Source organism: Lipotes vexillifer, unplaced genomic scaffold (assembly GCF_000442215.2).
Source record: "Lipotes vexillifer unplaced genomic scaffold, Lipotes_vexillifer_v1.1 scaffold689, whole genome shotgun sequence".
In the NCBI taxonomy this organism is placed as follows: Eukaryota; Metazoa; Chordata; class Mammalia; order Artiodactyla; family Lipotidae; genus Lipotes; species Lipotes vexillifer.
Genome location: NW_006772359.1, coordinates 2,275,497 through 2,289,534, shown reverse-complemented (window position 1 = coordinate 2,289,534; position 14,038 = coordinate 2,275,497). Strand labels below are relative to the sequence as shown.

Here is a 14,038-nt window from a genome sequence, read left to right as displayed (position 1 = left end):
AGTTTACAAAGACCCTTTACATATTTTTTAAAACCCACAGCAAATTTATGAATCAGGCAGCAAGGCCATTATTATATGAATTTTATAGGTGGAAATAGTTTCACCTCTAGATGTTAAATGACCTGCTCAAGGTTGCAGAGATCATGAGTGGTTCTCAAAAACATGACTTTGTTCACTCCAAATCCAATGCCCTACCCATTACACCTTGATGATTTTAATAAATGATTAGGAACTAATGAAGTTTGATTATGAGATCACAATAGTGCAATCAGAATACTAATTTGGATAAGAGGTTATAGTTAGCAAAACCCATTAGCCAGCTATTATAACAGTCAGACATAAGATAATGAGGGCCAAGGTCAAGATGATTTCGGATGCAGGCAGCAGTAGGCAGCAGCTTGCAGCAAGCAGCAGTGAGCAGTAGCTGGAAGCAAGATCTCAGCTGCCTGACTAGGAATCAAACCCAGGTTGCCTGGATGGAAACCAGGATCTTACCCACTAGACCACGGGGCCAGCAGCTGGAGTCCAACTCCCCAGTCCTTTGTCTACTTTGAAAGGAAGAATCTGACAAGGTGACGGAAGGTATAGAAGAAAGTGTTTATTAGAAAAGCAGAGTACATAAAGAAAGACGCACTGGTGAACTCAGTGAGAGAATCACGAGAATCGCACCTTTGGGAAGATTAAATTCTTTTTAAGGGGGCAGTTTTCCGGATGTGTGTCTTCTTCTTGGCCAGTAATATTGTTTTGACCCCCATGGCTAATCTACCTCTGGATCCTCCCCTGGGTGCACATGCATCCCTCAGTCAAGATGTATTTCATCGTAAAGGCCTCTGGGAGGAAGATAGCAGGACTGACTATGGTCTGGCATCCCCTGCCTTTTTGACCCCATGAAGGCTTTTGTGCATGCACAGTGTCTCCCTTGCTCCAAGGATGGGAAATGTATGACCTCTTTAACAGGGTTTAGCCCCTCTCTGTCCCTGCCATAATAATGCCCAATGTCCAGTTATCTACATTATTCCTGTTACTGTTTCTTATATCAAGGTGTAGATCTCAAAATATTGACAGGAGTGCGTTCATAAATATGTAGTCCTGGAGCCTGTTCGTCTCTCACCTCAGGAAATGTAAATAGTGAGTTGGTAATGAATGTCTGGCCGGGAGCTCATCTTCTTCTCACCCCAGGAGGTGTGAACAGGAGGCCAGTTATAAATGTCTAGCCTGGAGCCCATCTATCTCCTGTCTCAAAGATGGTGTCGATTCAGATACACAAGGGTACATAAGGGAAATAGTGAGATAGAGCCTACATATTTCACACAGTGTATATCATGACTGCCCAAATTTTGTCATATTTTCTTAAATCCTTTCCCATTTGGGATTTATATAAACACTAATTGCATTCAAGTCTACTGAAATATATTATGCTTCTTCCTGCTTATCCATTTAGCATAATTTTCTAGGCAATTTGGTACACCTTTTTTTCCCCAAAGGACTAGCAACTCCTAACCTCATCTTTGCATCGGGTAGGATTTAGCCTATATGAAATCTAATTAAAAGATTCTAGAATTCAAATTGATTAGATACACACACACACACACACACATGCAACCATGAATTTGTGTCAGTTACCTAAACCTATCGTACTTGTATGAGCTCAGATAAAATACCTTGATGACACATACCACATACATTGAAAGAGACTATAAGAAACTGTTATCACTCTGGCGAGTGAGAAAGAGGGTTGGCTAAGACTGAAACTTGAAATCTGAAAAGCCTTCTTTCTTATGCAATAACTATTTAAAATACTGAAAATGAATACATCTCGAAACTTCCAAAAATTAGATAGCTAACATAGAAAAACACAGTTTAATAAAAATTATCCATGTTCAATTGGGTCTCTATACCTTAATGCACGGCTTTAGAGCAGGGGTCCCTAACCCCCAGGCCACAGAGCAGTGCCAGTCCTGTTAGCAACTGGGCTGCACAGCAGGAGGGCAAGTGAGCGAAGCTTCATCTGCCGCTCCCACATCTCCCCATCGCTCACATCATGGCCTGGACCATCCCCACCCCCTCACCCCCGGTACGTGGGAAAATTGTCTTCCAGGAAAGCGGTCCCTGGCACCAAAGAGGTTGGAGACCGTTGCTTTACAGAGTGTGTTTAATGGGACTCTGGTCCTTCAAGATATCCTAGGGGGAAAAGTGATTGGGGTGCACGCCAAGTTACATTCCATTCTTAAAAGAGTTGTGATGTATATTAGAATATTAAAAGCTCAGATAAAATCTACAGTAAAGAAACCAGCTTTACTTTCATTCATCCAGTATTTTTCAAATTTATTGATTTTTTTGAGGGAGAAGAATTATTTGTTTTTGATAATTCATGGAACTAGAGCTCTATATAATTCTGTTCTAACATGTTAAGTCAACATGCCCTCAGCAGAATAACTATTTTGAGCTTGCTTCAAGGAAAAACAAAACGGTTTTTCTTTGTGCAAGAGGCAGTCATCATGTGAATTAAATGAAATAATCCAAATAAATGACAAGATGTGCCAACCATGTCAAGTGAACTGGAGTCGTTACTTTTAACAAGAAACATAAAAATATGCACAGAAACTAAGAAAGCAGAAAAGATAAAAGAGAAAAATGCTGATTTTTAAAAAATATATGGGAAAATAATTTTACCTTTAATATTACACAAACTACACTCTGGGTGATAATCATCTGGATTCTTCTCACTGAAGTACAAAGATAAATGACAATATTGCAGAAATCTGAATTCCAAGGTATAGGCAAAGAAGAGTGTGAAGATTTAGGATCTACTTGCAAATTCTTCAACAGCCATTGAATTCAAAAGAAAGTTCCATGGCCAGTAGACACAATTGTAGCCATGGTCTCTGAGCCATAACCTCCAGAACCAGAACCATAGACCTCAGAATTTGACCTTTCGAACTCAAAGCCAATGGAAGACACTGTGCCCACATTTTCTTTTGCAGTACACATCCAGGGCCCACTCCTTATGACTTATGGGTCCCTAAAGACGCCAAGAGCAAAATCCCAGAGAAAGAACTGTGGCTCTCTGTGTCAGGAAACAAAGATAAGATATGAAGGGAAAAATAAATTCCTGGAGTTTGATGTCCCCTTCTGCTTAAGGACATCTATATCCTTTCCCTCATTAAAAAGTGTGGCTTCACTCCCAGAACCTTCCCTCTCCACATGCATACTAATTGTTTGAAAAGTCCTTTCTTCTTAATCTTAATATTTCCTGGGTCATTAAGAAATGTACCTTAACTTGGAGAGGAATTAAACCACTTTAACCAAGTCATATAAAACATATATTATATTTTCAAAGTCACTGAGTAGCAGTAAGCTATTAAATTCATGCACCTTTGATATTTATCAAGGGATTACTCTTTGTTGATATGACTTTATTAGTTTGTTTCTTGGGTGTGTATCATTGCCAAGCCATTGTCAACCTAATACTTTATATTATCCACAGTATCCAAAACCTACCAATGATTAGTTAGAAAAATCATTTCTAACAATTTCTTTCTAGATATAACAAATGATCAGTAGAAATACACAGAACTTGGTCATGAAAGAGTCACCACATAAATTTCAATGAGTATAATTAAGCCTCTCCCTCTGCCTACAGAAAAAGCCATACTGAAATAGCACAGCTTATGCCTGAAGATCCAATTGCCACATGCTCATACCCACCTGATGTTCTACAGATGTCTCAAATGCAATCGTCTCTAAATAAAAATTATTATCTGTAGTCCGCCTCATTTATCCTTCTGTTATATGCCCTCTCATGGCTAAGACATCACAGACCACCAATCTTCCAGAATAGAAACTTCAAAGTCATCTTTGAGCACCAGTATTTTAGAGCTCACCTCAAGCATCTATCATCACAGGTCTCTGTGGTTATCAGATAAAGAGAACTCTTACAACCCTTGCATGGCTCCTTCTTACTTAAGCTAAAAGGTTAAATGCGTCACATGACATTCGAGATACCCAAGAAAGGGATTCTTTTTTGTTTGTTTGTTTTTGCGTTACGCGGGCCTCTCACTGTCTTGGCCTCTCCCATTGCGGAGCACAGGCTCCGGACGCCCAGGCTCGGGGGCCATGACTCGTGGGCCCAGACGCTCCGCGGTATGTGGGATCTTCTCGGACCGAGTCACGAACCCATGTCCTTTGCATCGGTAGGCGGACTCTCAACCACTGTGCCACCAGGGAAGCCCAAGAAAAGGATTCTTGATTCATACTTTGTCTTTCATACCTAACATTCACTTATAATAATTTTTGGAGTCACATTGGAACTCACTGTTTTCTGAACTCATGATAAGCTTTCATACCTCCACAACTTGGGCCTTACTGTTTAATCTATGGGAAGCTACCCTCCTTTTTCTCCCTTCACTCTAAACCCACCCAACACCCCTACTCCCTTAACTAACTGGGCCTTGTGAATTCATCTATTCTTTAAGACCCAATTCAAATCATTTTCCTCTGAAAACCCTCCCATATGTCTCCACCCACAGCAAAATCGGTCCTACTAATCCTCTAGATCCACAGCACTTTATCTGTTTCCCTACTAAGGCACTTATTTGACGTTAGTTGGGTGTTTATATATCTGCTTCCCTGCTATATTAGAATCTTCATAAGAAAGAGAGACTGTCCAATTACCAACATATGTTCAATAAATATTAGCTGGGTAAATGAATGATTAACTGAACAGTTTACACTATAAGGTCATTCCAGTGTCCCCAGTTTTAAATGTGTAAATGAAACCTCGAGAGTTCCCGGAAACTCCCTTTTCAATACGATGTCTCCTGAGGCCACATCTTATGCATCTCTTCTCGGGGATATGCAGAGTTAGGGGATAAAATGAGGAAATAAAGCCATCAAATAAGAAATGAAGAAGGAAGGAGTAGGAGGAGAATCTAATCAAAATTCTAAAACATCAATCTTTCCTATGATCGTGAAGAGACTAGTCAAAGCTTTGAAAAATCACTCATTTGATAGGTTCTGCACAGAAATAAGTTCTCTGGGGAAAAATGAAGAGAATCAAAAAACTACTCTAAAATGCTAAAGGTTTTTGGTTGTTTTGCAATGGCTTTATTTGGCATTCAAATGTCACGTCTCTCTTTGAAAGACCCAAACTACCTATCAAAAGATTACACAGCTCAGTCAGCCCTATTCACTCATAAATGTAGTTTGCCTTTTCAGTCATCATTGCACCAGAGGTATGAGCAGCCTCAAATAATTTTGTTGAGAGCCACTCGTATAAGACACGGTCTAGACGTGTTAATTTAACGGTACATATGGAACACTGGAAGTTGGTGGACTTAACTTTAAATCGGAGAAGAATTGGATCAGCCAGCCTGTCTGACCCTTCATATTACAAAATGCAGAAGAGGAAACAATTCAATGATCCATCAAAATTATGCTGTACAGGCTCTTCTGCAAGTCATATGGATATTTCTATTTTTCTTCTTAAAATTCATGTAACTTTCTTGGTCTTCTCATCTTTCTCTCTTTTTTTTAACATCTTTATTGGAGTATAATTGCTTTACAATGGTGTGTTAGTTTCTGTTTTATAACAACGTGAATCAGTTATACATATACATATGTTCCCATATCTCTCAGCCTTCTCTTATATAAGAGAAAGAGTGGAATACATCTTGCAGGCTGCTTTCTCTGAGTCAACTAACACTGCTCTTCATTAGTGTTCTACAAAATACATTTCACAGAATGATAGTCCCACTATATGCTCCAAGATGAGGGGGTTTCATGGTTAAAACAGTAAAAGAAGATAGATAGAGATGATAGATAGATAGATAGATAGATAGATAGATAGATGAACATTTGAATACTATGTCTCTGTAGCAGAGATTCACAGTACATAGTAGCAATATTAAGAATATGAGAGGAGTGAGAAAGCAAATCATGTAAAATGAATTGGACCTAAACTTTTCAAACATTTACCCGATGGAACTCCTTCTTTCCATTCCAAAATTAGTATAACATCAAACAAGACTTCTGCAGAATTTTACAGATGAAATACAGAATCCCAGATACATTTGAATTTCAAATAAACAACAAATTTTTGTCAACAAATACTTGTCTCAACTGGGACATACCTATAATTAAAAAAAAACTTCAGAGACTAAGACTACTAGTAGTGAGAATTAGACACAGTAGAGGATGAGGGTAGGGAAGATGTCTTTAGTCATGAAAGAGAACAAGAGATTGGTTGTGAGAGATAGGGCTCAGTAGAATCTTCAATTAGTACAGCCTACCACTTTGCAGGTGGTGAGTTGTATGCCAGCTTAGCCTCACTGCCCCATCATGTGTCCTGAGGACCGCTGCGGGGGGTGGGGGGCATGTCCAACAGGACAGGATGGACATCAGAAGGGGTCGGTCAGGCCTCTGTGGTTAGAGAGCCAGCTAAGTCCTCTAGAGAAAAGAGTAGTTCCCTAAGTGTATCCTGCGTAAGGTTGCCAGATTTAACAAATAAAAATAAAGGACTACCAGTTACATTTGAATTTCAAATAAACTACCAATCATTTTTTGCTGAACGAAAAAGGTTTATGGGGCCCTTGTAAAGAATACAGAATCTGACAGTGGTGACATAGCATGTGATACGCCTGGACAGACTATATGCAGAGCAACTCATCAAGAAATGAGAGTGAATAAGGAGCTGCAGTATCTGAATTGTGCGACCTGCATATCTCTATAAAAAAAAAACCTCAATTAAAAATCATTTCGTGGTTCCATCACTGACTATGTTTATTGGACAAACAAATCACTCCTGTCCTATTTCCTCATCTGTCAAATGAAGGAGTCATATAAATTGACCTCTAAAGTCTCTTCCAGCACTAATATCTTACAAAAGATATTGTTACGGGCTCCCTGGTGGCACAGTGGTTGAGGGTCTGCCTGCCGATGCAGGGGACTCTTTTTCTAGAAGAAAGCTGCTGCTTTTCCAAAATTTCTGATTTCCAGAAGTACATTATATATGCTTTTTAGACCATTTTCAGGCTTTTCTTTAAAAAAAGAAATTTTCCAAACCCTTTCCAGTATGCTGACATAAGGGAAGAGTCAGTGAATTAATATCTTGGTAAGGGCTACCAGAAGAACTGAGTTCTGTCCTCATTTTAATCAAATCAATTTGAAAATGAATGCACCTCTTAATCCTGGGATTTATAACTATAGCTTTTGTCCAGGGAGTAAGTTTTAAGGTAAAGTAGCTTCACTTTCTGGTGAGTTTTATTTCCATATTTCATTATCTACTATGGAAAAAAAGAAGAATGCAAAGATTATTGAACACATTATTTTTTAATATGATTTCTGGTCTCTCAGCAATCTTTTACCTTTTCATAAATGTATAGTTGCATGAATCTGATTGGTAAAAAAGACACAGCAATATAGACCATGACTATACCTGTTTACCAAGTCTACTTTAATCAAAAGAAGAATTCTGGGAAAATATAGAAATGAACAAAAAGTGTTGTTCCTGTAATTAACCCAGTTAAGCTCCCCAAATCCATAAAATGTAATGTTTCCATACCTATCTTTGTGAAAACCCAGAACAGTTTGGTAACAACTTTTCTGTGAGAAAATCACTACAATCTTTTTTGAAAAACTATTTCTTCTCTTTAGGATTATTACCCACATTTATTTCTTCCAATAAATTTTAACATGCATGTAATGGTTAATTTTATGTGTCAACTTGGCTGGACCACAGTGCCTAGATATTTGGTCAAGCATTATTCTGGTACCTCTGTGAGGGTGTTTTGGATGAGATTAAGATTTAAATCAGTGGACACTGAGCAAAGCAGATTACTCTCCATAACATGGGTGGGCCTTGTCCAATCAGTTGAAGGCTGAATAGAATAAAAGATTGACCTCCCCCAAGCAAGAAGGAATTCTGCCAGCAGACAGCCTTTGGACTTGAACTGTATTATCTGTTCTTCTCTGTGTATCCATCCTGATGACCCACCCTTCAGAGATTGGACTTACCAGCCTCCATAATCCAATAAGCCCATTCCTTAAAATAATCTCTCTCGCTCTCTCCCTTCTCCCCTTCTCTCTCTCTGTCTCTTTATTTCTACACACATACATCCTATTGGTTCTGTTTCTCTGTACTATTATTAATTAGACTTTCAATTATAGAAATAACTAAGAACTTAAAAATTCAAAAATTATAGTCTTCTTATATTTATTAACATTTATTAAATACTCTTCTGGGAATTATGAATGTCACACCAGCAAGTCTTAACAGCATTCATCAGGTAATGAACATGTTTTGATATTTTTGAGTGGAAAAGTGACATCAGATTTATGGGTTAGATTGTGCCTCCTACAAATTCATATGTTGAAGTCCTAAGCCCCAGTATCTCATAATGTGACCTAGCTGGAAAGTAAGATTTTCTTCAGATAGAATTAGTTAAGATGAGGTCATTCTTGAGTTGGGTATTTCACTAGTTCAATATGACTGACGTCCTTATAAAAAGAGAAAATTTGGACACGACATGAACACACACACGGGGAGAATGGCACGTGAAGATGAAGGCAGAGCTCAGGGTGTTGCTTCTACAAGCCAAGGAACGCCAAAGATTGTCAGCAGCCACCAGAAGCTCGGGGTGAGGCATGCGACAGTTTCTTTCTCACAGTCCTCAGAAGGAATGGACCTCGCTAACACCTTGACCTCAGACTTCCATCCTCCAGAAATTTGAGACAACAAATTTCTGTTGTTTAAGCCACCCAGTTTGTGATCCTTTGTTACAGCAGCCCTAGCAAACTAATACAGACAGATCTGAGAGTGCTGTACAGAAAGGGAAGAATGACACTTAGATCACATAGGAGCTAATCACAATACTCACGTGAAAGGCAATGAGTTCCCACAGTAGGTAAGACTAGAAGAAATGCTAAGAAAAAGACATAAAAAATTGTTATGGTAGAAGGAATTAAATGTGTGAAGTTAGGGGGAAGAAGAGTGAAAAACAATGACAGAATTTCAATCCTAGGTGACTTGGAAGATGGTGGCAGCATTAATCAAGAGGTAAAAATCAATATGATGAGAAGTTTTAGCAAAAGAATATTTCATTTTAGTGAAACGGCCTTCTCTACGATTATGCAATTGATGTGTTCCTAAGAACACTTACATTAACATGCTTAATGGAGGGAAAAGAGAGTTTAGGGGCTTGACTTTCAGGCCCAAATGATACACTTTTTTATGTAGGAATTTCAATAATAAATTCCAAAATAAATTTATACAAAGATAAATGATGGTTGTAAGTATATGGCTATGAAACCTACACATTTTTAAACAAGTCCTACACTTGACTACCCTTGACTACCCCCAGCTCTGCTCCAGAAGAATCACTTGTCTTTATTACAGGCATTAAGACTATCATTATCACAATTTTTATACTAGATTGTCACTTTGATCATCCATTTTTATAATAAAGCACAGAACAACTTACACAAAGCGATTGTGTTTGCTTATAATAGATTCTCACCTGTGCTGATGGGAGCTTGTTCCCAATCCTAACTGTTTTATAATCTGCAGTGTGCAATACAAACCCTGATTAATAAATCACATCCCTGATTAATAAATTACACCATGGCCAATTTGAGTTTTGAAAATTTCTTTGAGTTTGATTATAAGACATCTTTTTGGAAATGCCCATGAGGCAGTTAAATATAGAAAAGTGGAGTATATGAAAGAAGTTGGGTCTTAAAATCAGTGAAGACCTCATTTTCATAAAAGCTACACGATGCCCTCTAGATATGGGGCCATTTATAAATTCCTAAGCACAAGCTGTAGCTTCCTGAAAATAAAGAGGCAGAGTGAATATTTACCAAGGCTAAGGTCAAATTGCAGAGCCCACCTTTACTGAAGGCAGAGGGCAGCTTTTGAGGGCACCAGTCTGGGTTTCTACCCCAATGTGCCAACCATTCATTCTTGCCATTCAGTTGGTTATCAGTACATTCCCTTGAGTCTCACAAGCTATCTGACTCCCAGATTGTTTTTTAATGACTAAAACTTTTTAAAAAATTTTAGTGGAGTATAGTTGATTCACAATGTTGTGTTACTTTCTGCTATACAGCAAAGTGAATCAGTTATACATATACATATATCCCTCTTTTTTAGATTCTTCTCCCATATAGGTCATTACAGAGTATTGAGCAGAGTTTCCTGTGCTATACAGTAGGTCCTTATTAGTTACCTATTTTACACATAGTAGTGTGTATATGTCAGTCCCAATCTCCCAATCTATCCCTCCCTGCTTTCCCCCTGGTAACCATAAGATTGTTTTCTACATCTGTAACTCTATTTCTGTTTTGTAAATAAGCTCATTTGTACCATTTTTAAAGTCAAATATTCCAGAGGTTGGTTATATGAATTTTCAGCTTTTACTGTAGCTGTATTCTTTTAAGAAACATCATATAAGAGAAAAGGGTAGAAATTTTTAACTTTTTAGAGAATTTATGGGATATAGCACTTTGGTAAGCACTTACAAGCATTTGCAGGGAAAAGGCAAAGCACATGGAATCCCTAAGTGGAAGATACAGAGGAAAATATAAAATATCTAGAGATATTGCTCTACATAACTAAGCTATGAACTCCATGAGGAGCATAAATCACAGCCATGTAACCAGTACCCAGCAAAGAAGCTGGAACATTAGAGGTACCCTAACATTTGTGGAAGGAAGGGAGGGAGGAAGGGAGGAAGGAAAGGAGGGAGTGATTTGGTTTTGAGTTGAATGTGATAATGTCCCAGGGACAATGGCCAAGGAACTTCTTTATGTCTAAAATTTAATTTTGAGTTGTTTTCATCACTAAAGTATAAGTATCATCTATGCACCCAGACTTTCAGTAAAGTCTGTTCGATACACAAATGCCTGTGTAAGTAGATTTTGTGGAAATCAAAGAAAGGAAATAGTGCTATGGTGTCTGAATCATTACAGTCTGAACAGAAACAGAGTATAGACTAGGAAGAAGATCAATAAAATGAACTAATTCTTCTAAAGTAAAAGTTCAGAGCCAGAGAAGATTAGGAAATAAAACAGTAAGTGACGATCCTCCAACCTCTCCACCCTTGGATTCCTCAGCAATGCTAGGAGTAGCCAGGATTCCCACCAAAGAAGAAAAATGGTGAAAGCCAATTTCACTTCAATATCAAATGACAGGGTGCCTCAGTGATACCTGGGATGCACACTTATTGTCTCAGTTTATTCCTGAAACAGAGGCATACGATGGTATCATTATCTTTGTTTTACAGATGAGCTAAGGTTTAGGGAGATTAACAAACCTGCAGCCAAGGGGCAGAAACCAGGATTTGAACTAAAGTCCCTCAAACTGCTTCCCCACAGCTATAGACTATTACATACAAGACATATTTCTGGGTCCTAGACCAAGAAGAGAAATAAATCATCATTGCTCTATCTTTTAAAAGACTGTCCTCAAAGACAAACTTTGCAATTTATTATGAAATAAAGCAAAGAATGGAGAGAACTTTCAAAGTTCAAGTACAAATAGAATATCTCTAATAGCAAAATAGATGATTCCCCAAACAGAAATAAAAGCAAGGAAATAGCTCAGCAGGATACCTACAATATCCTTGGATGTTCACACCATCACAATAAATGGCCCAAGCAAAAGTTCACTCATCTCAGTCTATAAAATCTATGTTATTAAATATTGCTACTACATGAATCTTAAAGATTATTAGCTGTCTAAAGAAAAAGAAAAAAAAGGCATCTCTGTTCTAGTAATTTTTACTGAAAACTGGAAAGCTGAAGAAAAAAACATGAACAAAAGAATTATTAATAACATGTAAGCCTCTGAAAAACTTCAGATTTTCCAAATCATATGTGAAGTGACCAAAATAAACAATGTGAGAGTTCAGTAAATGACAGCTTTGAATGAGCCATCTAGGGTTCTCCTAGTGATTTCCATTATAGAGTAAACCAGAGCATTTCTGAAAGCCAGGGTGTTATTTTTAAAAAGAAGAGTCATGAAACCAATGTATAGTAAAAGCTATGACTTGCTTTAATGAGATAGTACAGTGAGTCATACATACTAACATTTCTTTGATTAGAGGGAACATTTCTTCTAAGAGTAGAGTCAATAATAGGAAAAAATGAAAATTTTCCCTCCAGAAATTGTCCATACGTTTTGCCTCTCTGAAAAACTGTTAGTGGAATAAGAAAACCATTTTGTGCTGACAAAAGAAGTGGATGGTCAGATTCTCCACAAGGCACTAAGCACCTCTATTATGCAAAAAGGCACCCATTGCTCCCGGCAGGCACACCTCATGTGCCTCCATTTTCAGTAAAAAAAAAAAAAAAAAAAAAAATTTCTCTACTGTTTGTCCTTGAGCAACTCTGAAAAGGAATTATAGAGATGTGTTTCTGGACATAACAGAGAATGAGGACAAAAGGAAACCAACTGGCGGTCAGTTCTCACTTTCTAAAAAAGGCAGAAGGAATTAGTGTGTTGACCACCAGTCCAGATGGCTTGTTTTATCTGCATGTGGGCTCCAGTGGAAAGCAAGCACAAAATAAGGCTCTAAGTATTAAAATAAACCAACATGTGTTTGAAATTTGTTTTTAAGTCTTCCCTGCCCAGATTAACTAAAACGCAGAACTTTAGTTTACTCAGAACATGTTTGGGGGTCTACCAATACACAGCAGCAAGTGAGGGAACTAGAAAGCTACAGCCACCTTTTTGATGCCATAAATCTCAGGGCCTAGAAACTGACTTCATCCTTCCTCCTTCTCCCTGCCTCCCATATAATCATGGAGGGATACTTTGCAAAGTTTTCCACTGTGGTCCTCTGATGAAGTAAGACTCTGACCCTCTAACTGACTCCATTCTCCCCTTCACTGTAAAATTCCCCAAACTACCTGGTTTGTCAGGTAACATTTCTTTGTCCTGCATGGAAATTATTCTGCAAGCCCATAAAAAATTGGGAGAAATATAGAGGACTAGTCACTCTACTTGAATACATGTCCAAAAACTCTCTAACCAAGTAAAATATAAGATAATCCCTTGCTTGTCATTAAACACAGTGACTGAACCCATACTCCATTCTTGGAAAAGAAAATCAGACCCTAATCAGCAAAAAATGATTCACAGACAGCAAAAATTCTTGCAAATAAAGAACTCTCCTGAGACATACATTTGCAATGCCAAGTAATTAAAGTTTATTGAGAAATACAGAGCGAAACAAGTTCCCTTTTTCCGAGGCACAAAAACAAGCCAGAAGACAAAGAAGCTAGGTCAAAACATGCCAAAACCATTAGAGACTGGGGCATGGGTGGTAAGTTTCTGGAAACATCCAGAGGTATACGTGCCACCAGTGATCAAACCCTTAAAACAAGATTGGTGCAGGCCAGAAAAACGTTAGATTGCCAAAGTCAGCTTATTCAAGCCTGGCAGCCAGCAATCAGGCAGTTAGAACAGGAGGTCAGCAATGAAGAGTTATTCAGGGACAGGCAGCTTGTTGGAAGATCCTGGAAACACAGCTGGCAGGTCATGGAGTCTTGATTCGTTCACGGGCCCCTGCAAACTCAGCAAATTCTTCGGCAGCTGGACACGCAGGACTGCTGGTACATCCTGGAGACCCCACAGGCTGGTTGGCAGATGGTGGAGACTCCTCCCACTGGCTGGCAGACAGTGGAGACACTTTTCACTGGTTGGCACACAGTAGAGATGCCGCCCAGGGGCTGACAGCCACTGGAGACAAAGGTGAGCGGCCGACTACAGGGAGTTGAGCAGGGATTGGAGACACAAGTGGTTGGCCGAGAGCAGGTCACCTGGACAGGGCTGGAGACACAAGGGGTTGGCTGGTAGCAGGTTGGCTGGCAAGCAGTGGGCTCACAGCAGGTCTTCTGACAGTGGTCCAGGAGCCAGGAGCCAGTTTGGAAGGAGCTGGGCAAATAGATGCCACTCAGGCAGTCAACATCCGGGGTAGAAACTGTGGCAACTGGGGCCACTGGCACAGTGTATTGTCCTCCAATCAGCCTGGAAGAG

The 14,038-nt window shown here is 38.9% G+C and overlaps 1 protein-coding gene across 1 annotated transcript in view; it reads right to left on the bottom strand.

Annotated features, from left to right (window-relative positions):
• Nucleotides 1-13,185: 13,185 nt before the first annotated feature.
• KRTAP11-1 (keratin associated protein 11-1) overlaps nucleotides 13,186-14,038 on the bottom strand; it is a 1,037-nt gene continuing 184 nt past the window's right edge. Inside the window, exon 2 of the mRNA XM_007447424.1 lies at nucleotides 13,186-14,038. This exon is cut by the window's right edge and continues 2 nt beyond it. Coding sequence (XP_007447486.1) covers nucleotides 13,576-14,038 — 463 coding nt within the window. The 3' untranslated portion in view covers nucleotides 13,186-13,575.